General features: G+C 36.8%; 2 protein-coding genes across 2 annotated transcripts; both read right to left on the bottom strand.

The window, feature by feature from the left end:
• Positions 1 to 14,759: 14,759 nt before the first annotated feature.
• On the bottom strand, positions 14,760 to 18,122 carry LOC145043231 (lysophospholipid acyltransferase LPEAT1-like). Its single transcript, XM_078991813.1, has 9 exons — positions 17,429 to 18,122; positions 17,004 to 17,123; positions 16,866 to 16,903; positions 16,691 to 16,755; positions 16,551 to 16,619; positions 16,339 to 16,472; positions 16,105 to 16,245; positions 15,177 to 15,240; positions 14,760 to 15,087 (listed from the first exon to the last, which is right to left on the bottom strand). The coding sequence occupies exons 1-9, from the start codon at positions 17,987 to 17,989 to the stop codon at positions 15,068 to 15,070; spliced, it is 1,212 nt and encodes a 403-aa protein (XP_078847939.1). The 5' UTR covers positions 17,990 to 18,122; the 3' UTR covers positions 14,760 to 15,067.
• A 7,829-nt stretch (positions 18,123 to 25,951) lies between these two features.
• LOC145040425 (uncharacterized) lies at positions 25,952 to 26,710 on the bottom strand. Its single transcript, XM_078988355.1, has 2 exons — positions 26,403 to 26,710; positions 25,952 to 26,336 (listed from the first exon to the last, which is right to left on the bottom strand). The coding sequence occupies exons 1-2, from the start codon at positions 26,708 to 26,710 to the stop codon at positions 25,952 to 25,954; spliced, it is 693 nt and encodes a 230-aa protein (XP_078844481.1).

Raw genomic sequence — 26,710 nt, forward strand, 5'->3', positions numbered from 1 at the left:
TTTTTCCGGGAACCCTCGCATCCCTTTTATAGGGGCTGGAACCGCCTCGGTACGCGGGGCGTACGCGTACGTCACGCATGACCGAGTCCTCGACTGCCTCGGACTTCGGATGGGACAGCCCAGCTTCGCATAGACCGGGACGTGGACGATCCGAGGCCTTGGCCTTGAGTACGTGGGGCTTACGAGGGTACGCGGCGCGTACTTCGACCCTATCTGCTGACTCCTTCGGATAATACCAAGAATTTATAATTAAATAAATATATAATTTATTTAATAAACTTCAAAAATTCATCTCTTCTTCATACGAACTCCGTTTTCGACGTTCTTTATATCCCCGCGAACGTGAGACTACGCTCTACAACTTTCGTTTAGATGTCGTCGGCAAATTTCGAAATTATTTTTATTATTTATTTATTAAAATGACGTGATTAAGGAATTTCTTTAAAAATTCATAACTTCTTTATCTAACGTCGGTTGTTGCTAGACTTTTTACCGCTGAATTACCATTGTCGAGACCTTCGATTCTCGTTTAGGTCATTCCGGCCAAAAGTCGCTCGATCTCCGATTCGAGTTTTTAGTTGTCTGTTGCTAAGCCGAAATTGGAAAAATCTTAATTTCAATATACGAAGTCGGGTTTGGGCATTCTTTTTACGTACGATCCCGGTTTAATGATATATAAAATATAGTGGGTAGCTAAATAGAAACTTTTTGGACATTTTATTATCAACGTTAATTTTTATTAACTCAAAAATGGTTACAGTACTTGACCTATTAGGCGATTACAAAGAGTTGAAATATCGGGTTGTCACATCATCCCCCCGTTAGAGGGAATTTCGTCCCGAAATTTAAAGTAGTAAGGACACTAGTGAACATGAAAGAGATGAGGGTAATTTTTTTCATCTGATCTTCGCGTTCCCATGTGAATTCAGGTCCCCGCTTGGCGTTCCAGCGAACCTTCACGATGGGTATGCGACTTTGTTTTGTTTGTTTGACCTCTCGGTCCATGATTTCTACTGGTTCTTCCACAAAGTTGAGGCTCTCGTTGATCTCGATTTCGTCAAGTAGAATAACAAGAGTCTCATCGAACAAACACTTTTTCAAGTTTGAGACGTGGAAGGTTGGATGTATGTTACTAAGTTCACGCGGTAGGTTAAGCTTGTAAGCCACAGGGCCGATTCTGGCAAGAATCTCGAAAGTCCCTATGTATCTTGTATTTAGTTTCCCCCGCTTTCCAAAGCGTATTAAACCCTTCCACGGTGAGACCTTTAATAAAACGTAGTCTCCTACCTGGAATTCCAAAGGTTTCCTCCTTTGGTCAGCGTAGCTTTTCTGTCGGTCCCTAGAGGCTTTCAATCGTTCACGAATCTGAACGATCTTCTCTGTTGTTTCTCGTATGATTTCCGGACCGGTGAGAGTGCTTTCAGGAACTCTTCCTTTAGCTAACTGGGTATCGCCCACCTCAGCCCAACACAGAGAGGATCTGCACTTTCGGCCATAGAGGGCCTCGAATGGAGCTGCCTTTACGCTCGTGTGATAACTATTGTTGTAGGAAAACTCGACAAGAGGTAAATGGGTATCCCAAGCTTTTCCAAAGTCAATCACACATGCACGCAACATATCTTCTAAGGTTTGGATAGTTCTCTCACTTTGCCCGTCGGTCTGTGGATGGTAGGCTGTACTTATGTCCTGCCTAGTTCCTAGGGAATTTTGTAATGACTGCCAGAACCTCGAAGTGAATCTACTATCTCGGTCTGAGATGATAGATAAAGGAACACCGTGTAGCCTTACAATCTCCCTAATGTAAGTTCGGGTAAGTTTCTCCATCTTGTCTGTTTCTTTGATCGGTAGGAAGTGTGCAGACTTGGTCAGTCTATCGACGATGACCCATATGGAATCAAGTCCACCCGTCGTCTTGGGCAACTTGGTTATGAAATCCATAGTGATCCGTTCCCACTTCCATTCTGGTATCTCCGGTTGTTGTAGAAGACCGGAGGGTTTCTGGTATTCGACCTTGACCTTTGCGCAAGTAAGGCATTTACTCACGAAGGTAGAAATATATGCTTTCTTGTTAGGCCACCAGTATAACTTTTTAAGATCCAGATACATCTTATCTGAACCCAAGTGGACAGAATAACGAGTGTTGTGAGCTTCGGTCATGACCAAGTCTCTGAAGCCACCGTGTTTCGGTGTCCAGATCTGATCCATTAGGTATAAGGCTCCGCCACCCTTGGCTTCTAAGTTCTTATCCATCCCTCTAAGGGATTCACCAGCCACATTTTCAGGTTTCAAAGCGTCATGCTGAGCCTCCTTAATTTGCGTGGACAAGTGTGAATGGATAGTTAGAGTCAAGGATTTGACTCTACGACCAGTATATTCTTTCCGACTCAGGTCGTCGGCTACTACATTGGCTTTACCCGGATGATAACGAATTTCACATTCGTAATCGCTGAGTAGCTCGACCCACCGTCGTTGTCTCATGTTGAGCTCTTTCTGGTCGAAAATGTGTTGTAGACTCTTATGGTCCGTAAAGATTGTGCTTTTTGTACCATATAGGTAATGTCGCCAGATCTTCAGAGCAAACACAACTGCTCCTAGTTCAAGATTGTGGGTTGTGTAGTTGACCTCATGTGTCTTCAGCTGTCTCGAGGCATAGGCGATGACTTTACCTCGCTGCATCAGAACACATCCGAGCCCTTGATTGGATGCATCGCAATAGACAATGAAGTCTTCTATCCCTTCGGGGAGGGATAGTATCGGGGCGGTGCACAAGGCTCGTTTGAGCATTTGGAACGCTCTTTCTTGGTTCTCTTCCCAATCAAAGGCCACGCCTTTATGGGTCAGGGTTGTAAGAGGTTTTGCTATGTTGGAGAAGTTCTGAATGAACCTGCGATAGTTGCCAGCGAGACCTAGAAATTGACGAATTTCGGTAGGTGTCTTTGGTGCTGACCAGTTCTCAATGGCTTTGATCTTGGAGGGGTCCACATGTATACCTTCTTCACTAACCACATGGCCTAAAAATTCGAATCGTCGAATCTAGAATTCGCACTTTGAGAACTTCCCGTAGAGCTTCTTCGATCGCAATGTCTCTAAGATTTTACGGAGATGTTGACAATGTTCCTCCTTACTTTGAGAGTAGATGAGTATGTCATCAATGAAGACGATGACGAACTGATCCAAGTAAGGACGACACACCCTATTCATCAGATCCATGAATACTGCGGGCGCGTTAGTCAATCCGAATGGCATCACTACAAACTCATAGTGCCCATAACGAGTTCGGAAGGCTGTCTTGGGAACATCCTCCTCTAACACTCGTAGTTGGTGATATCCGGATCGTAGATCTATCTTCGAGAAGTATTTGGCTCCTTGAAGTTGATCAAATAAATCGTCAATGCGGGGCAGGGGATAACGATTTTTAATGTTAAGTTTGTTGAGTTCTCTATAGTCGATGCACATGCGAAACGATCCATCTTTCTTCTTGACGAACAAGACCGGTGCTCCCCATGGTGAGAAGCTTGGTCGAATGAATCCCTTCTTGAGAAGTTCGTTAAGTTGACTGGAAAGTTCCTGCATCTCTGCCAGTGCCAAACGATAAGGAGATTTGGCTACTGGGGTAGCTCCTGGCACTAAGTCGATTCTGAACTCGACTTGGCGTTGCGGTTGTAAATCGGGAAGTTCTTCTGGGAATATGTCGGGAAAGTCGCATACTTATGGGATTTACTTGATGTCCTTCAGTTCTTGACTGGTATCGACAACGTGTGCTAGGAATGCATGATGTTCCTTTCGCAAGCACTTCTGGGCTTGAATGCATGAAATGATACGAAGGCTCGTACTAGGTTTGTCGCCGTAGATAATTAAGGTTTTGTTGTTAGGAAGGTTAAGACGAACTGCTTTTTCAAAGCACAACATGTCGGCGTGAAGAAGACTCAACCAATCCATACTGATGATAACGTCGAAACATTTAATTGGGACTGGCATGAGATCTATCTTGAAAGTATGGCCATCTAAAGCTAAGGTACAACCTATGTATATGCAGTTTGTACTCTCTGTTTTCCCGTTAGCCATTTCTACCGTGAATGGACTATCTAATGCACATGGTTTTTGTTTAAGCAGGTGTGCAAATTTGTGACTCACAAAACTTTTCTCGGCTCCACTATCGAAAAGTATGCAAGCATATAAGTTATCGAGGAGGAACGTACCAGTAACTATCGTAGGATCAGCTACTGCTTCCTCGTGGCCTAGGGCCATAACTCTTCCTACTCCGCCAGCCATCCCCGCTTTAGGACAGTTCCTCTTGTAATGGCCCACTACACCACAACTGTAGCAGGCTTGGCCCATACCGGCATTAGGGACCTGGGCGGCTTGAGCTGTTGGAGCCTTGCAGTAACGGGCAGTGTGCCCCTTCCTGTTGTAGTTAGAGCAGAACATCTCCTTGCAAGGTCCGTGGTGGTGGAAGTTGCACTTGGTGCAGTTCGGAAGGGTTCCAGCATAAGTTTTTGCTGGTAAGGGGTTCGCAGGGACAACAGGAGTCACTGTGGCAGCATTGATCGCCACAAGTTGTTTATTGGGGGATCCTTGCGAAGCCCCTCTTTTCCTTTTATTCCACCCCTTCTGGTTGTAGTCGGGGTTGGACTTTTGTGGCACGGGTGTAGGGATTGTTGGGTTCTGAGGCTTTCGGTGATCGATGAGAGATTGTGCCAGTTCCTTGGCACTATCAAAAGTGATAGGCCTGGAAGCTAGTACACTTGACTGGATCTGGGGCGATAGACCCCATATATACCTTTCGATCTTCTTGCTCTCGAGAGAAACCATATCAGGGCATAAGTTCGCCAGATCACAGAACCTATTAGTGTAGGTCGTGATGTCAGATCTTACCATTTGCAGACCCCAAAACTCCTGCTCGAGTTTCTATACTTCGCCTCGAGGGCAGTACTCCTTCATCAGCATGTCTTTCAACTTTTCCCAGTTGATGGAATACGCCACCACCAGAGTCAGATACTTAACATGGTTGTTCCACCATGTTAATGCTCTGTCAGAGAAGGTACAAGCTGCGAATTTGACCTTGTTGCCTTCTTGGCATCCGCAGATCTCGAAGACAGATTCCATCTTCTCGATCCACTGTCTTAACACCATAACACCCCCAGTTCCATTGAAGTTCCGGGCTTTGGCGTTCGTGAAATCCTTGTAAGTGCATTCCCGAGGGTGTCCATGGCTTTCGCCGTGGTTCGAGGGGGGTGCACCTGTTCCCGATCCACTAGGAACAGGAGTGTTGATTGCTGACACAGCAGCTGCAACTGCTGCTGTGAAAGCTGCCTGGAACATGTTGGCATCGAAAGGATTAGGTTGTTGAACAGGTGCAGGCGGTGGTGGAGGTGGTGTTATCGGTGTTTCGTTGATTGGATTACGCCTTGTACTTCTGCGTGGCGGCATCTTTAACTGCACGTTTAAAAGATGACGACATGGATAAGAATAAATGATTTATGAATGTGTCTCATGGACTAACTCCCCATACTGCAACCACAGAATGAATAGAATTACTAACTGATAATGATAGCATTTGGATAATAATTTCCATAAGATTAGATATCTGTCAATAGTACTGGAATTACAGATGTAACAAGTTTGGGAAAAATGGCCTAGAAGTAGGCCTTACATCAACTAACATGGAAAATTTTGACAGAATTACGACTAGATCAAGACCTAACAGGCCTAAGATTTATACAGATAGGAAATTAGACCAAAGTTTTACAATAACTAGGTTATATCCAAAAGATGAGTCGACGAGCTTCTATCGGCGATGAGAGTTGTTTGCATGAGTCCTTGATCCCGACAGTAGACGTTCAATGCCCTTTATACGTCTGTCCGACCTAGCTTGTTGAGCTCAAAGTTCTCAAACTTCTGCTCGGGTTTCAGCAAGTTCCCTCTGTAGATTTGCATTGCGGACCAGAGTCCTTTCATGAGCAGACTCTAGTTGGCGAATGTGGGCAGTGTTAACACCAGAGTTGGCGTCAACCTCCAAAACTTGATTGATGGAAGCCTGAGCCATGATCGTGTTTCGAGAAATCCTACCATTTTTAATCTATGCGAGAAACGGGATATAAGAAATAGCTAAAATAGAGTAACTAAATAAGATAATTACAGTAAGACCAAATACCCCTATGGTATTTCTTTATGGTTTTGTTGGTAAGTTTTTAGACTTGTTGCCACATCACAACCATTCTTCGGCATATGCTAATCACTCCTTGGACCAGCATAGTTGATCAGGCTATGCCATTCCCAAGACTGACCACATATCCCCAGGCCTACTTGTGATTTTCAACAATCGTAATACTTTTGCTCTTGTCATTGTGACACTGGTTTTAGAATGTATGCAGGCACGTATACGTTGTTAAATATTTTATTATTTAAAAGTATAACTCTTAGACAAAGTGTTTTAATCCCATGTATTTATAGTTAGTATATCTATTATGGGTTGATATATTATATTCACTGTAAAAAATGCTCTGATACCAATCTGTCACACCCCAAAACCACGAACGGCGGATACGTTCAGGGGTGGAGGACGTCATGTACAGTATCTCAACAGTGTAATATAATAAACAAGCAACAACATCATCCATTTCATTATAAGTAAAGTTTTAATACATGTGTGTTCTTTCATTGTAGTAAGACACCAAAAATATACAATCAAAATAAAAGACGAGTTTTGTCTGCTCCGTCTTCTCAAAACCTGGCCTCCGTACCTCTCTACTGATGACCTGAGAATACAAGTTATTTTGAAAGCGAGTATCAGCTTTAAAGTTGGTGAATTCATAAGTATATAAGTGTCATTGCCTTGTTTGTGAAAAGTTGTTATGAAGGCCTTGTGGATCGTTAATTGAAAATGTTGATGTAAGTATGAAAAACCCTAGAAAATCCCTTATTTCCTATCAGTTTGAGATGTAGTGTTCTACCAAGACCCGAATGTTTTGTTTGTAAAATGATAGTTTTCCTTTAATTGTTTAGTACTAAAGTACTTAGACTAACTCATCGTTTATGTGAAAGTATCACAAAATAAAGTAAACAGGAAAATGTACTACTGCAAGTGTTGTCACTGAGTACTAGGACTAACACAGCATATGTAATTGTTATCCCAAGGTACTAGGGTTAACACGACCTATATAACCTAATGAACATCCGAAGATTATCCAATTGTCCTCTGTAGCAGCAGTAGGGGGAAGGAAGGGTTAGTCCCTGTAAAGGTACTCCTAGTATAAGTAATAACCGTAGGCATTCATAGATGTTCATCACCCACTGTTGCTAACAGATGGGTTCCGGAATGGTTAGTCCCGTCCGTATATCCCGAGGTACTAGGGATAGGGGCCCATCTAGGTATCCCGAGGTACTAGGGATAGGGTCCTGTCTAGATATCCCGAGGTACTAGGGATATGCAGGAAGATTTACACAGAAGGTACTAATAAATCATCCTCGCAATTCGAGATACAAGTATTCAGGTTAATGTACACAATTAAGTGTATCTACGTAAAGGTACTCATGTAATACGTTCACGTAAGCTTGTTCATGTATCATGTAAGTATATGTAAACGTACTCATGTGTCATGTAATCAAATGTAAAGGTACTCATGTATCAGGTAATGTACTGGTATAGACTCATGAATGAACTAACTTGTGTGATTCCTTGTAATAGGAATTATGTTTGATATCTCCAAATTATCCCTATGATAATTTACTGGAAGGTAATTGGTTGTTCAAGTAGGTTTGTACACTCTTACTACTCAAGGGTGTGAGAAACTAAATGAAAACTGTAAACTATAACATCAATACATATATAAGAATATGAGTGTACATATAGTTTAGTTCAACAATGTAAAATGGTTTTATAAGACATCTTATGGGTTTTGAACAATAATTAACAATGACTTGATGTCATTTTAATATACATTTCAAAGGTAAAACAATAGATAACAATGCATTTTTAAGATTTAAAACCATTTCATGCATCACATTTTGTAGTATGTGAAATCTGTTAAATGACAAACACAGTTATAAAATACATAACAATGATTTAATAACATGTTTGTTTCTACTTGTATCCCCCCCCCCCCTCTTTAAAGTGTTTACTCACTTGAAAGTTTGAAGATAGCGAGATGGAAAACCGGGCAGAGTTTCGTCTCAGGAAACAGATTTTTCTCAAGATCCTCAGGAATCTCGGGAGTAAAATTGACCTTCGGGACGTGAGTAAAATGATCAGGGCTTCGGGGTAGTGTGGGCACAGAAAGCGAGGCAAAACGCAAGAAAAGTGAGAGAGAATGAGCAATTTTTCCGGGAACCCTCGCATCCCTTTTATAGGGGTTTGAACCGCCTCGGTACGCGGGGCGTACGCGTACGTCACGCATGACCGAGTCCTCGACTGCCTCGGACTTCGGATGGGACAGGCTAGCTTCGCATAGACCGGGACGTGGACGATCCGAGGCCTTGGCCTTGAGTACGCGGGGCGTACGAGGGTACGCGGCGCGTACTTCGGCCATATCTGCTGACTCCTTCGGATAATACCAAGAATTTATAATTAAATAAATATATAATTTATTTAATAAACTTCAAAAATTCATATCTTCTTCATACGAACTCCGTTTTCGACGTTCTTTATATCCCCGCGAAGGTGAGACTACGCTCTACAACTTTCGTTTAGATCCCGTTGGCAAATTTCGAAATTATTTTTATTATTTATTTATTAAAATGACATGATTAAGGAATTTCTTTAAAAATTCATAACTTCTTTATCTGACGTCGGTTTTTGCCAGACTTTTTACCGCTGAATTACCATTGTTGAGACCTTCGATTCTCGTTTAGGTCATTCCGACCAAAAGTCGCTCGATCTCCGATTAGAGTTTTTAGTTGTCTGTTGCTAAGCCGAAATTGGAAAAATCTTAATTTCGATATACGAAGCCGGGTTTGGGCATTCTTTTTACGTACGATCCTGGTTTAATGATATATAAAACATAGTGGGCAGTTAAATAGAAACTTTTTGGACATTTTATTATCAACGTTAATTTTTATTAACTCAAAAATGGTTACAGTACTTGACCTATTAGGCCATTACAAAGAGTTGAAATATCGGGTTGTCACAGAAATGGATACGAAGCTGCCCAAAGGAACCAAAGAGTCTAAGAGATGGAAGAGTCAAGAAGTGTGGCTTTGCTTCAGGTACAAAATCCACTATCTAACTCCATTAAATTCCTATTCTTTATACATAATGTGATAAGATTACATTTGCATGTTTTGCAGGATCAAAGAAAAGAAACGAAAGTTGATGGAACAGCAAGATGAGTCTGATCATGAAGAAATGGATTTCGATCGCATGGATTCGAAGATCAGATTTTGAGCTTAGGAAGTTATGATAGATTTGTTAGGAGTATTTGAATACATAGTTTTTCATTTGAATTTTGCGTTGTAAGGACATGTTTTCCGCTGCTTTGATGAATAAAATAAATTTTGGATTTTATCTTATTTGATTATCCTTGCAATCGCATATATAAAAATTGATGTTTGTGTACTTCTACTATTAGCAATATGGATTTGATTTTTAATTAGATTACTTGTGGAAGCGTCAAAAGTTTACCAAATAGGGAGAGTTTCTCATCGCCCAAGTTTCAAGTGGATAGGAACTTGGAATCGTGCAACAAGTATTGCATGATGAATGAAAAACTATCAAATTTGGGAAATTTAGACTAGTCTTTGACAAAGTGTCAAGTGAAGGACTATGAGATCAAGTACACAAAGTTGTGTGTTGATCAAGTCCACCCCAAGAGTGATAAGATATTCGTCATGATTTACTAAAGTTTAGTAAATATGGTTATAATAAGATTGAGTATAATTCTAAATTGATTAAAAGAGTTTCAATCAATAGCAGAACGAATAAGAAGAATCAAGTAGGCAGAAAGATAAAAGTTTCTCAGTTCTAAGAAAAAGGGAGAGTGCCTTTTATTGTGATAGGACTTAATGATTAAGAACCATATCTCAATTGATCCTCTAAGTGATTCTTAGTACAATTTGTATGTCTAAGAAGAGGAGACGAGAACTGTGAAAATGGTTAAATCAAGAAGTCAATCATGTTTCGTTCCAATGTCAAGTCTTAGAGTCATACTCCAAGATTGTGAATTAGGTGATAAGTCTTAAGAAGGTTTATAACATTCGTCAAATGTGAAGTTTGGAAAAAGGGTTTTTCTTGTTATTGCACATTTGAAATTGGTAAGTTGTGATGTTTTGGATAAGACAAAGACCAACTAGGACCAATTATGTGAAGAGTTTTGTCTTGATAAAGGCTACACTAACTCTTGAATATTTGTTTGTCAAGAAATGTTTCTTAACAAGGGAATATTATATGTCAAGGAGTCAGTGGGAGTCTTAATGGTCTTGAAAGGTTTCAAGAACAAATCAAGAATAGACCTTATAATACAACACTAGCACACGACTTGAGTTTTACGACCTATCGTGTTGACACTATTTTATTTCTGTGCCATTCCGAATTGAGTTAATTATGCAAGTGAGTTCTACGAGTTCTCAATAGATTGTATAGGGGCAAGGCACCTTGTTCAATGGAAAGTACATTGAAATGAAGGGGTGAGCTGCTAAATAACTTGGAAGTAATGGTGGAACCCTTCATGGCAAGAAATTAAGAAGAGCAAGTTCTATCCATAAGAGTTTGGATTTGTCACTAACATTATCTTGTGATTATGGTTATGAAAAATTCACATAGATGAGAACGATTACACCACAAAATCTAAGTGTCATAAGGTTTCTTTCATTCATAAGAATGATTGTAAGGAAACACTTTCACTAAGAGAGATTTTGAAGATAGCATTATATGATTTGGGTTTCTCAAATTCAACTTTGATTACGGCATACCTCTTCATAGATTGAATTGTGGGAAATGGCAAATAGGTCTGAACATCTTAGACTTATTGATATGAGTCCTAGAATCGTTTAGACATATACATATGAGCTGTCCAAGGAAAGGTGTATGAGTTTAAGAAGCATAGATAGAGTCTTATCGAAGCATCTAGAAATATGAACTTAAGAAATTGTTTTCTAGAAGTTCAGCTGATTTCTGAATACATGTCAAAGCTAGTGGGAGCATAAGTGTTATGTTAGTAAAGAAATAATCATCATGTAAGTGGGAGCATGATTATTATGGTAAGTATTGCAAGTTAGCAATATTAATTATAGAAAACAAGTGTTGTACTTTGCAATGTCGTGAGAGTTGAAAAGTTGTTTTGCTAAAATTAAGGGAGAGAATATTGTACTTCGTTTCATAATCTAAAGCTTAGATTGAGAAATTTTAATAAATTTAGTCAAAAGATAAATAGTGTGTTCTTAAATTTTGATATGATTACGGTATCCCTCTTCATAGTTCGAATTGTAAGAACGTGACACATAAAATGTTATGGCAGAAGATTGATAGAGTATCGTATCTTCATGTAAGACATTATGCATCGTGTCCCATACGCTTCGGGTATAGGATCGATTGCAAATGCTATAATATTTTACCATTCTAAAATTTTCCAAATGTCTAGCGCATTAAGAGAGAAAAAGGACAAGAATTGGTTTTGACTAAAGATAATTAAACAACTATCAAAGGACGATCCAAAGCTCGCTGAGGATTGGTCGCTTGTGAGTAGTTGGAAGTATGGCATTGAATGGACCATATCGACATCATTATGAATAGATAAGATTCTATTAAGAATGAGTTGTCATATAGTAAATATCGAAATGTTTCCATAAATGGGAGTTGGAAATTAAGAATTTATGTCTAAATTAGAAAATTTTATGCAAAAGGATGTTCAAAGAATGTACTTTGAGTGAGAGACATCACATCTATAGAATAGTTTTGTAACTATTTTGATAGAGTACCTTGTGATTTCGATGGCCGTGTCTTTGTGATTTTGTGTCGTAACTTCACAAGAGGATCATTGCATAAAATATTAGAATTTGACATATTCTATAAGTGACAAGAATTTGATATTCTTGTGCTTATGATAAAGAATTGGGATTTGTGAAATGAGAATGATTGAAAATATGTTCACTTGATCTATTTCACGAAGTGATAAACCATAGAAAACCAAAGTGTGCATGCTTGGAGCATGGGACAATTGTGGTTATAATTCGAGTTATAAAGTTGATTATCTGAAACGTTAAACAAGGGATAATGAGTAATCAATATGGTGATTAAATAAAGGTGTTTTATTTATACTCAAGGGTTTAGGACCATATAGGATTAGTATTACCTTTGTGTTTCACTTTGCATGTTTTGACTTCCAGAATAATTGAGTTTATTAAGAATAATCGAATTATTCAAACGGACCACAGTTAATCATACATTGGAAGTAGGTATGAATGAAGACTATCATGAATTGGTTGTAGATTGTCTAAAGCGTATTAGACATAGCAAAGGTTTGCTACAATGTTCATGAGTGCTTAGGAATATGATTTTGAGCATTGGATTAAACCCATGTTCACTTGGATCACTTCATGGATTTTATCACGACCGATTGGTGAGACGATAATATCTTGCATTCTTGAAACCGAGATGTGTGAGTTGTATCTTGCGAATCGGTTGCACATTGATAATATGTAAACGCACCAGTAACTCGGTGTTATAAAACTTATTGTTGTGTGTGATTTGGTGAGTGAGTGCAAGAAAACATTGAGTCGAAGTTTATCCGTTCCTTTTACCCAGAGTGGGATAAAAGCGATATATGTGGGGCCCTCGATGATTTAGTGATGACAAACGTAAATGCTCGGCCGGGCTAGGGCTAATTTGATTTGTTCAATTAGTCGGTCGTCGTAAATTAGAAATCGAGAAACATCACATAGACTGAGAGAATGATTTTAATCCATGTCTCGTGTCTATACGATATCTAGAATGGAGGAATATACGATCCCTTATCTGAAGGACAGGTTACTGATAAGATCAGAGTTTGACAGTGTCTTTGAGAGCTACGATTGCAAATCGGGGTGCACTTACATTTATAGTTACTAGACTTATCCAAGTGGGAGACTGTTGGATTAGTGTCTAAGCCTGTAACAATAATTGGTAAGTACTTGACCCGATTGTGCATGGTCCTTTTGGGTTGCCTTCACCAAAGCAACTTGACTGGAGAAATAATAGAGAGATAGAGGTTATTATGATTTATTAATATGTTATAAGAATAATATATTAAAGGAGAAATCATATTTGTTTAATTAATATTGGTCAATAATTAATTAAGAATTAATTTTGTGATCAAATGTAATTAATTAAACTAGAGGGGCTAAATTGTAATTATGTGATAGTTACAAAATAGGGTAAGGATTATCCTAAGGATAGGTTGGACGAATTTAAGGTGATAAGGCCTTAGAATTTGTTCATGATAAGGATTCAAGGCTTATCTTGTGGGTTGCTTGGTGGGCAAGCAACTAGATGAGGATAAGGACTGAAACCCTATCTCTACACCTATATAAATACCGCTTTGGGTCATGATTTCGTCCATACCTTCCCAAGGCTTCTTAGGGACGAATTTTATACCTCTCCTTCTTTCTCTATAGCCTCTCCAATTGCTCTTGGTGTTTGTGAGCCATTAGAGGCACTACACTTGTTATTACAATATAACAACAAGAGGTATGTAATCTAACCTTCTTGGTTAATTTCGAAAATAGCAATCATCTTTAGGGTTTTATTATGTGTTCATAATGTTGTGTATCTAATAGTGAAAACATAGATCCAATGCTAGGGTTGCATGTACACATAGGATTGTTTGTATTAAACCCATCAAAAGTAAGACTCGTAATGAGAGAATCTCGTGGGGACATTATGTTTAGGTGTGAATTTGGGTTTGGTGGAGGGTGTTTGGGTTATACGTTCCATTTTTATTTTTGTAGTTGTGAAGTTATGTAAAATAAAGAGAAAGAATGATTACGGTGTAAAAAAGTGGAGCGATATGTATTCATAGATAAAAATAATAACTTTTTCTTGTAAAAAATATAAAAAATCTACCATTGAATGGTGATATGACCATTCCAACTCTTAACCTAGCATCGACAAACTTTGAGTCATCCACGATTTGCCACCAAGCATTAATCAAGGGAGTGTTTTGGTGTCCTGAGTAGCAGCGTGGAGGGAGGTATTTTGATCGGAACCATCTCTTTCCTCACCCTCACCCTACTATGTCTTTCCTCATGATTTTAGATATTGGTTAATATCATGAGTGCAAATATATCTTGAAGAGTTTCATTAATTCTATCATTCACAACTTTATTTTTTTTTCCCCGAAAGTGACATTGTACTTTCTCACTATTACCAAAACGTTCAGCTTTTTATTTGTATTCAGAAAAAAACTTCAAACTTTTAATTTATTTTGAAAACACAAACAACTCTTTATTTTATTTTATTTTTGAAAAAATTTCTCACATTTGACAAGTTTTTTTGGAAATTTTTTTTACTAAAAATGCCAAATTTAAAAATAATAATAATAAACAAACAAAAATACAAGTTTTTTTCAAAAAAAATATATATATATTATTAAAGTTCAATAAAAAAAAAACACTCACTTATAAGGTATTTTATGCTATTAACCTTAATATAATAAGATAATAAACAAAAGCGACCAAAATAACTATAAAAATCTTAACAATTTTGAAAATAAGCAACAACCCAATTATTTACGAATAATGAAGGTGAGTTATGTGAGTTATGTTTTATATCCGTATATCCATCTAGCGGATGAGATAAATAAAATCAATATATATATATATAGCCAAAAACAAAAACATATCCAACAAATTAAACATATTTTTAGTGATTACAACTTCCTAAATTAAAAACCCTAAAAGAATTAAGAATGGGATGCTAACATATGAAGTCCCCTTCCATACATACATTTTTCAAACAATAAAGATCATCATATAGTGCTGCCTTCTTCTCCATCACTTCACTATCACACTATTATTTTTCCTTGTCATTGTTTGCTTGCTTCCAAGCAAAAGAATAATAAATAGGTTTTAGGGTATACAAAAAGGCAACCTTTTTAGTTTATCTTTTAGCAAACAAACCTACGTAAACACAAAACACAAAACACAAAAAGGTAACCCATAATGTAGTTTTGAGAAGTTGGCCATCATTCAAACAATAGTAAGCGTACCATGTATAGCCGCATGATATACTCTCTTCTCTGCCAATCCAATATCCGTCATTATTAAGTTCCCCTGCACAATTACATTACACCGATGATTGCGTCAGGTCCAGTTTCTTTAAAAAGTTAAATAGACTGTCCTGCGATGGGAGCCTAGTGGTTGAGAAGTGGAATTCCACACAGGACGTCCAGGGAACCCTGGCACAGTATACTAAAAAAATTGCTAGTGTTTCGCGATTGACCACCCACGTGGGCCCTAGGGCGAGTTCACTTGGGCCGCACAGATGGTGCAGTTTACTAAAATCAAATTTTCATTGTTAAAATTTAGAGTAAATTACACGAATGGTCTCTATGGTTTGGGGTAATTTGTGTGATTGGTCCCTAACTTATTTTTTTAAATTGGAAGGTCCTTGTTTGTTTTTGTTACGCGCCTGGTCCCTACTGTTTATTTTTGTTACGTGCTTGGTCCCTATCTTAGCTAAAAAGACTATTATTTAAATAGGAAAAAATGTTAGGGTAGGTAAGGTAAGGTGAAGGGGTGGGGTGGGGTTGGGGGTGTGTTTATTTATATAAATTAAAAAAATCAAGGGCAAAATAATCTTTTTAGGTAAGACAAGGACCAAGCGCGTAACAAAAACAAACAATAGGGACCTTCCAAGTTAATAAAATAAGTTAGGGACCAAACGCGTAAATTAGCCTAAACCATAGGGATCATTCATGTAATTTACTCGAAATTTTATTTATTTGATATGCCTCTTACTGTAGCCTCTAATATGCCTCTTACAGGGTCTGGCAAGAAGCTGAGTCTGACTAAATCAACAACTATCAAACAAGCCTTAATTGTGACTTGTTACAACTTAGTAACCATTATGTTGTGACATTTTACGAATTTGCCCTCAACTATTTTTCCCCAAAGTGTCACAAATTAATAGCATACCTCACGAGCCATCAATCTCCGAACATTTTCAGCATACAATTTCGGATCATCTTTTTCTTCTTGTGAAGGGTAATAAAGTGGTAACCTCAGAACCGTTATATAATTTACAAATTGACACAAAAGCAAAATCACATGGCGAACCTACAAGTGGAATTTGAATGTATTAAAATTTAAAATAAATAATTTTTTTTTTTGTTTTCATATGAATAAATGGATGGATACTCAATTACTCACCCCTGATATGGTGTCCCAAGCTGGGCTAAATTTCTCATATGGATATCTCAAGATGACAGGAAGAACAGGAGCTTTTGACAAAAATGCCCCTGTTTTAAATGGAAGTATGTAGTCTCCATTTGTAGTTGTCCCTTCTGTATAAAAATAAAACACAAAATTCTAATTTCCACTTATTTTTATACCAAAAAGAATCAAGAGAAGAAAAAGATCACCTGGAAAAAGCATCATCATGGGTGCAGATTTATCTTGAAGAGATTCATTAATTCTGTCATTCACAACACCTGCAACAAACAAATTCAAAATGTACATTAACACAAACAATTTTAATCTGTAAGGGGGTGGAGAGAAATACCTGAAACGCCCTTGAAATCTGATGATTTTGACTCCCGTTGAACATATACACAACCAAGGCACTTGCTGAAAACAAGAAAAGGTAAAATATAATAATGATTAAAAAGCAAGAATGATAAATTATCAAAAGTAATTTAATTGTTTATAGTTAAGAATGAATTGTAACTCAAACCAACCTGATAAGGCCAACAAGAGGGAGTTTGCTCACTGATTTCTTCAGCAGTGACATTAAAAGGAAGTAGGAACATGTCAGTTGTGTATCACTGAATATAAAAATATAAATCCAATGTTTTTGGTTCAAAAAATTAACAAACCTTGGCAACAAAGCTTGGAAATGAAGAGGACATATGGTATAAAATATCCAAATGTGAAACATGATTTGATATAATAGCTCCAGGTCTTTCAATTTCATTGGAATCATGATTGACTTCCAACTGACATTTAAAAAGAACCAAGGTAATCAGATGCTTATTGATTCATAAGATAATCTTACAAATCATGCAAGAAGCAAGATCATATAACATTCAAGCTTGCTGCTTTTCTCTAGTAAAACATATGGTTCTTGCTTTAGAAGCTGCAGGGATAATAATAATACTGGCATATATACGCTCATTACAGTAGCTCATGTTGCATTTGATGGATTATTCATTCTGCATTGCCTTTGATTACCTTAACAAGTAGTAAACTCAATCGGGCATTACAAATTTGACTCGGATGAAGAAGTGAAAGAGAAAGGTACCTCATCGTTGAATTTGTTGTCCATGTCCGGATCTCTGTAAGTCTCCTTAATCCAATAAAACCCAAAAACGAAAAGCAATGCCCTCGAAAGAACCCTCCCAAACCAATAAATAATCCTTCTCCTCCACCCACCCATGTGGGAGTAATCGTCTTGCTCGTCTTCATGTTCCTGGTTTGGCGCCAAACACAGGGTACAACCCCTACAAATCAAGTAATACAGCACAACAACCAACGTAGCAGACACCACACGCAATGGGAATAGCGTGATTATTGCAATTCCTAGAAGAACCTTCTGGGTCCACGGTAGTTTCGCGCGTCCCATTGTTCCGTACATGTCATGTCGGGCATACGCAGCGCATTGTTTCTCGAGCTCTTCGATGTCTGGCTCCGGTGTGGAGGAGGAGGAGGGGCCGGGTTTGTCATCGGTAGTGGTGGGTTTGGAAGTCGAAGATGAGGAGGAGGTGAGGAGAGGGAGATCATCTTTAATATGACCTTCTTCGAGATTTAATTCAGAATGTTGGGAGTGGGGTTCTGAGGACATGCCATGGGGTTCTGAATCCATTTATGATCAGAGGCTCTAATGGCGTTTGATTAGGTTTTCTGCAGGTAGTATGCCATGTGTTCGATGAAATGGGTAGGAGAAGAGTGGAGATTTGGTATTTGTAGTTTGTGCCCATTAAAGATCAGAAGATTGATGGATACGGGTTAAGCGTGAAGTGTAATGCTCCCACGTTAAAAACATAATTTTCAATTTGCGCTTTAAAAATACATAAAATCATTATCTTAATTAAAATGAATCCATCAATTAGAATATGTTTATTTACTTTTAAGTTGATATATTTTTTTTAAGTTTATATAGTTAGATTTTATTTAAAATAACATTTGGTATTAATTAAAAAAGAGTATGAAAATCAAAGACACGTATGACATATCACCATCAACATAGTCATTTTCAAAATTTCATCCAAATCCAACATTTGTTTAATTGCTTGTGCATTTATATTATCAACACTAAAATAATAAGAACATTTTTCTCCTTTTTTTTTTTTTAATATTGGATTATGAACTATTATGGTCCGAGTCAGCCTGACCACACCCAACTAGAAGTTTTGTTGTCCTTATTCTCAATGTCAGTCTCTTTTGCTTGCATTGTTTTCTAACCATGATCCCATTTTTGTTTGTTTGTGAGAAAACGATAAAAATAGTTTTTTTCTATAATGATTTGTAAAAAACATAGTTTGTAATTTTAGGATAGATTATATATGATTTTGTTAAATATTAATATATCATATTTGTCCAACTAACGATCCATAGATTTTTTTAAACATTGTGCAAAGAGTAAAACTGAGCCTGTAAATATAAATTTTGTATATAAGTAAAATTCATTAATAGTACGATAAAATTCGATACCTAATAGACGTCGTCGCTAATTATATTAAGGATGAAGATTAAAAACGGTAAAATTGTTCATTTATAAATAATTAGCAACACAACGAGACAGAAGTCACCGGATTCCAAAGTATTTTGCAACAAGCTAATACATCATCAATTCGGTCGCTAATTCCATCGCTAAGTCTCTCGTTAATTTCGTTGTTGATTTGTCTTCGTTGCTTTTTGCAACGGATTTCCAACTAAAATTTTTGTTGTTGATTCATTCATTCATTTGTAATACATAAACAAAATTTTGGCCCCTTCATGACAAGGGTCATGTACGATCGCACACCCTTATTAGGCTCGGCCGTGCGTTCAACCCTATTTGCCAACATTAGCAATGATGAAACCAAATCACTATGGACTAGATGTCGAAGTAAAATTAACTAGTAAATATTATAAACATGAAGGAATAAAGCTTAAAGTAAATAAACCTCATAAGCAACTTTAACGCATTTTTATGCATGTTTTCTAGCATTTTAAACCCATTTCATGTATTTTTGTAACATCTGATTTTATAGCCTAGTAATTTTAACCATTTTTGTAATAAAAAATGGCAAAATGATAAATACATTTTTATTAGGACCATGGATCCCAAACCATAGGAGAAACGCACTCCTTATTGAAGCATAATGCTTCGGGGTGGACTTTGCAAACTCATTCCATGGAAAACATATTTATTAATCACATGTTTATCCTAAAACGTGGGTACTTAAGGTGTTGGCATTGGCAAGGGTTTAAACAGGTCACCTATTCGAAAAAAGCCATATCATTTGTCATTTATAATGTGTTGGTATTTGCATGATTTTATTTGATGTACTTATCCTGAACTCTTAATTATATCACTATTATTATTAAATGATTTTTGAAATAACTTGAGTTATAAGGAAATGGTTTTGGAAAAAAGCTTATTATTTTGAAAGAAAAGGCTTTTCAAATGTTTTTTTTTTTTTTTTTTTTTGTGGGGGAATATGGACTTAGGACTTGAGCATTGTCATTCTCAATTTCATTCCATAGTTACATTCTAGTAGTATTACTTACTAGGGTCTCCAAGCCTAAGGTACTATTTTGACATATACTTGTAGATGAAGCTGAAGACTTGGGTTAGCTTTTACTTGTACACATAGAAGGCCATGTATGTATTATTCATTTTTATGTTTGTAATGATACTTAATGAAACCTTATCATACACAATAAAACTAAAACTTTTGATATAAATATTTTGGGACCAAATTCTGCATTGAGATTTTCTAAAAGATCCACCCGAGTCTACTTTCATGACCAAAATTCCCCCTCCCCTAATGTGATGTTGGATGATTTTTAGCTTCCCCGATCAAAACCACACCATGCCTAAATTGACCCTCTCAAGCTTCTAACCCACCTGGCCCCATTTACACTAAGTTTTCAACCCGATCGGGCTCCCATTAAAATCAATTTTCTTTACGATCTTTTCAAGGCTAACTTATACAACTTAATAGACACTTTTAAAAAAGGGATACTCATTTTAGAGAGGAGAATAATGAAAGGGAAAGTCTTGGAACAAGGATTTAGGCCTTTAATTTGTTATTTTGATTTGTAAACACATATTATAGGTACTTTTATCGTGATTTATCGACTTGTGCGTATCATTTTAGCCAGGATGTGTGGCTAAAACCCTATTTTCTGAATCTAAGTCATTTTTACATTTGGTTCATGTGATCTATCACATATGGTCATTATGATTCCAATTGAGTAATGCATGTTCAATTGATTTTCTTCAAACCTTAATTTTAGACATTTAACTTGAATTGGCCACTTAGCTTAGATTATTAATAAGTGATTGTTAGTATGACTTTTGGAATACATAATTATTGTGGGAATTTTACCAAGTAAAAATGGTGTTTCATATTTATATACTTACGTCATAACATGTATTACATATTTAGAACGTTTCTAAACCTATGAAAGGGAAAATGTTGTTGGGGAACTTGTTTTCTTAATGCAATTATTTCAGTCATAATTCAAGAAATTGTTTGAACTTGACTACTTAGACTAGTTTTAGTTAAAGAACTTGTTTTAGCCAAATAATTTACAAGTGTTTTGCTATTAGACCTTATTAATACTTAGTACCAACTTCAACTGTGGACCAAACATCTTACATTATTCCAGTTAGTGATCATACCAAATGTACTTAAAGTATTGATTCCTCCTCAATTAATTATTTTCATTTCATATTATTGCATGGTTATTTAATACAAAGCTTTTGCTTCAATGAACTAAGATATTGACATGGCTAGACCGATCAAAACTCAAAAAGAAACTTTGTAAAAATATAAATTTATACATGAATCCAACAATATTTGTGAGCCTCGACCTTTTTATGTCGGTCATTTGAATCATTGTAAAGTTTGTATGCTACCTTAAGATCTTCATTATTGGATCTCTAAGAAAAATCATTTTCTTGCCTAAATACACTCCGGCTTGGTTTGCTCATTTACAACTTGTTTTGTATTTTGGTGAACTTTAGATAACAAAAACAAAAATAGAGACAAATTTATATTCTTATAGGGTAAATTCTCTAATTACACATTTATTTAAGATGTATAACTTGAAGAGTTTGGTAGTTTTGTGCACTAATGATACCTATCTTGAACAATATTTATTTGGATGGTTTAAATTACGTGGAGCCTCTCTCCACGTGTGAACACCGCCCCCAGCTGTGGTAGGTTGGTGGTGGCGTGGGATTAGAGACGGAAGAAGACGAAAGAGGGGATTGGCTGGGGGCTTTTTGACCGTTGAAAAGCATTAAATAAAAAAAATTATTTTTAATTTATTCTCTCTGTATATACATCTATTTTTACACAATTTTTTCAAAACAAACATACAAACTCTTTCAAATCAAACACACACATTCAACAAAAAATGGATAACCATTCTAATGATGAGTTGGTTTCGCACACACTATTTTCTACGGCAAAAGACATGATTCATGCGAGAGGCGAAAGTTCACACCGCGAGAAGAAGCATAGAAAATGGATCAACCGGGATCGAGAGGCGACAAATGAACTTTTGGTACGTTATTATTTTGCCCATGATAGTTTATATGACCTATCGAGATTTGAAGAACGTTTTTGTATTAGTAAAAATTTATTCTTACCTATAGCTAAAGATTTGGAACATAATTATGAGTTTTTCCAATTACGATGGGATGCTAGAGGTAAATAGGGTTTTACTACAATACAAAAATGTACGGCCGCTCTTAGACAATTGGCATATGGCATAATCGCAGACGATTCATATGAGTATTTGAAAATATCTGAGAGGACGGGTCGAGAATGTACATATATTTTAGTGAGTATGTTATAGAGCTTTACCGTGACATATACTTGCGACATCCAACTAAAAGTGATGTCGAACAGTTGTATGTCACGCATCAAGCTAAACATGGTTTTCCAGGGATGCTTGGTAGTATTGATTGTACACATTGGGAGTGGACAAATTGTCCCAATGCGTGACATGGTTAATTCACGTGATGTGATCATGGGGTCCCAACTGTTATGTTAGAGGCGGTTGTTTCACAAGATTTATGGTTTTGGAATGCATTTTTTGGTATGATGGGGTCCAACAATGACTTGAATGTGCTTCAAGCGTCTCCGTTATTTAACAATATTTTGCAGGGTAAAGCACCAGACATGTCATACATTTTGAATGGAAATGAATATAAGTATGGGTATTACCTATCTGATGGGATATATCCAGAGTATGCTACTTTTGTCAAATCATATTCATTTCCAGCCGATGAAAAAAGAAAATTATTCAAGTTAGCACAAGAGTCTGCACGGAAGGATGTGGAACGAGCGTTAAGAGTCCTAAAACAAAAGTGACACATAATCAAACATCCAACATGAACATGGGATATGGCAAAACTGACGACGGTGTTGACTGCTTGTGTTATTTTACATAACATGATAATAGAAGAAGATGACAGAGCTATTTGTTCATATACCGGGAACGATATACTTAATCCACCTGCAGTAATTCAAGTTGGTAGCCCGACATACTTCTCTAGAGTTTTGGAAATACAAAATCGTAAAACACATCACAATCTACGTCATGATTTGACCGACATATGAGGAAGACAACTCCAAGGGGGAAATGACAATGAAGACGAAGAGGATGAGGGCGATGAGGATGCAGACGGTGACGATGAGGAGAATGAGGGCAATGAGGATGGTGACGATGACGAGTAATATTTGTCTATGGTTTTTGTGTTTTAAGTTTTTATGTTAATTAACTAGTGTAATGTTTTATTTGTTATGTTTTATGTTTATTTTATTAATTTAGGTTTTAAACTTCTATGTTTTTAATTAATTAAATTTGTTTTTTTTTTGTGTGTGTGTGTGTTTTCAAAAAAATTATTTATGTTATAAATTATGTTTTTAATTTAATATAATGTAACAAAAAATAAAAATATAAAAATATTTATTTACGTTATAAATTATGTTTTTTATTTAATATATCGTTACAAAAAATGAAAAATAAAAATATTTATTTATGTTATAAATGATGTTTTTTATTTAATATAATATTAGGGAAAAAAAGTATATTGTTAGTGGTAAGCATTTCCTGTTTTTAGTGGGTTGGTGGTGAATGTGACGTGGCGTAGAGGCATCACTACTTTTTCAGTGGGTTGGTAGTGACCACTCCCCACAGCTTTACAAGTTTCGCCTAATGCTTTATGACCGCTTTCATATGTCCAGAAAACTTATGTCTTTCATATGTTCCAAAACTTCTACCTTACTCATAAATTTAAACCAAATAAAAATATATCATTTTAAAGGTTAACATAGATTTTTACCTCAAGTTATTCCTTACACAACAACATCCTCGTCATTGTGATGTCGAGTAATACAAGAAAAGGGTAAATGTCACTGTAGCCCTATGACGTTTCATGATTTGGTTTAAATGGTCCCTTTTTTTGGCATTTAAGGGGAACAAAATGTAGTTTTACTGGCTAAAGTAGTCCAATGACCTGTTATTACAGGTTTCTTAGCCTAGTCACACTCCAAGTCATGTAATGAGTTCATTCGGAGTCGACTCGCCCTACACGTCACCGAGTTGAGTCGAATCGGTTGCTTAGTCCCTAAGGGTCAGTGTGGTCCCAATATATATAAAAGGGAGCGTTTAATAAAGCAAACCCTAATACATTATACCCATTTTTGGCTAAACAATTACCAATAAGAAGACAATCCCTTTCATGAGAATCACGAGATAGCTACCCCACCACCGTCACCAGATTCGATCTCGTTAAATTCTCGAGACCGGATGAACTTCAATGACATACACACAATTTTTGTGATTGTGGGGAGAGAATGGCAGAAACACAGGTGGAGATGGATCGCATTAAGGAGGAAATGGGGCGCGATTATGTGATATCAAGGGTCGAAATGCTTGTCATGCAGCGCCGATTAGACCGTCAAGATAAGAAGATGCAAGCTATGACAGTTGTGCTGGTGGGACTGTTGGTGGTGACGCTTGGTTTTCTGGTGGACAAAATGCACACTCTAATGTAATCGTGCTTCTGATGTTGTTTGTTGACTCGCCCTTTGTCTGTGTTTTTTGTGTTAATCTGCAATATTGTCTATTAGGGTTTATGTGGATTAGTGTCTTTTTGGTGTAATCGTTTGAAGTGGAAAATGAATTCCTGTGTTAGCAGGCATTTTGTATAAATCAATATGTAATCATTGACTAAGCAATATATTAGTTTAACATTAAAATAAACTATGTTTATAACAGTAACCATAGAATTGTCACCTTAGTTAATGAGATAGTTGGGGATATTTTCGTCATTTGACATTGTACTCACCAATATATACCACTCACATAGATCTATTACCATTTACTCTTTGTTATTTCTTGGTTGGCTTTCTCTCGGTCCAAATTGAAGTTATGAAGATGGAAGGAAGCTTCAAACCAGTGGCATGTTCCTGTGGGTATGATGCTATAATACGAACGTCAACAACTCGGAGCAACCTAGGTCAAGCCTTTTACACTTGGCCCCAAAAAGGTAAAAAGTGATTTTAATTTTTGTTTTATTGTTGCCCTGGATTTGAAAACTATTTGATGCGTAAATCATTTGTTTCTCACAAATATCTAATATCAGGATCCCCGAAATGAGTTTATTTGTTGGGTAGATGAAGTTCATACAACGAGCACAACTGGTGAGGCTATGATGATTGCAACTTTGCTTAGGTCAAATAAGAAGCTTCAGTCCGATGTTTGGAAACTTAAATTTAGTTTATTTGTTAGTTGGGTTATTTTCTTTATCATAATAGTGTACAAGTTGTGATTGGTTAAGAATGGTAATTTATTGATGATTTCTAATAATTTCGATAAATGTGGTTCTGTGAACCAAAATAAGTTGTAATGAAAACATAGTGTTTGGCCCACTTCATCTTTAATATGCATGGACATATTATATTCGCAGATTAGTTTAGTGGACCACAATTAGGACCACATAAATATACAATAATACATAAACTTATTAACACAGCCATGCACGTTCATTACATAATATGAACATGCATATCGGATCTCAAATAACATAACCACAAACATATAGGTAACAAAATCCAGATATAAAATAAACAAGCATCAAACATCCATACGTAAATCCAAGCACATCCAACAAACATCCATAACTAAATCCAAGAACATCCAACAACTTAAACACAAAACAAACACATTATCCTTATTCAATATTTAGTGGATTAGCACTAGTATTGTCTTCTCCATTCTTTCCTTCAACCCTTTTACCCAATTTCTTTTTTATAATCCTTTCAGAATACTTCCTTTTCCTTGTAGTGTCTTTTCCTTTAGGTTATTTTCCAATACATCCTTCCATTTGTTACCCCCTTCATTGGTTTTTGTTCCACTTCCTCCTTCACCTCCATTACTGCCTTCATTTTTTTTTGTTCCACTACCTCCTTCACCTCAATTACTTCCACCATTGTCTTTCTTTTTTCCTTTTGACCTTAAGTTTTTTGGGCTTGTCAACTTTAGGACATGTAACCTTGTTATGCCCAACCTCTTTACACACACTACATAAAATTCTTTATCCAACCTTTGAGACCGTGTGCCTTGTAGCCTTTTCACTTGGGTCCTTTCTTCTATTTACTTTAGGTCTGCCTGGCAATTTTATCCTCAAAGGTGGTAGTGGTGGACTATAGTTAGTACATGGCCACATATTGCTCCCGTTCATCCCCTTCATTGGATATTTGTAAGTGTTCCTGTAAAATGCTCCAATGTACATTGGATCCACATAACTTCCAACATCCCTGTTAAGAAAGGAAATGGTTGCAACCGAATGCACACAACCATAGCCATTCAGTTTCCACACTCTACACGAGCGGGTCTTCTTGTCTAAATCCACCACGTAAGACTCAACCAAGTTTCTTGTCTCGAACTGGTTTAAACCAGTTGGTAGAACCTGCCAGTATCTAAACACATTGGATGGAAGTTAGTTTATGTTTATAGTAATCAAACTAAAGATATTAAATATTTACCTTTGAGCTTTTTTAAGTTTATTAAGTAATGTTGTAATTGCAGGACATGGTTTAAACTCAGGCCATGCACTACCTTTCATGCTCAAATTAAACTGCCTTTCCATAACATACAATCTAATTTCCTCAAGCATTGTGATAATTGGTTTTTTCCTTGCCTCTTTTATGATATTGTTAAAACTTTCAGATAGTCCATTTTCTACTGCATCACACATCCTACCCTCTTGAAGAAAGCTCTGCACCATGATTTTAGGGTTCTTCTCTATAAGGTATTCAAAGGCTGAAAGGTTAAAATTTTGGATTTCCTTCAT

This window comes from Lactuca saligna, chromosome 4 (assembly GCF_052625555.1).
Source record: "Lactuca saligna cultivar CGN05327 chromosome 4, ASM5262555v1, whole genome shotgun sequence".
NCBI classification, from domain to species: Eukaryota; Viridiplantae; Streptophyta; class Magnoliopsida; order Asterales; family Asteraceae; genus Lactuca; species Lactuca saligna.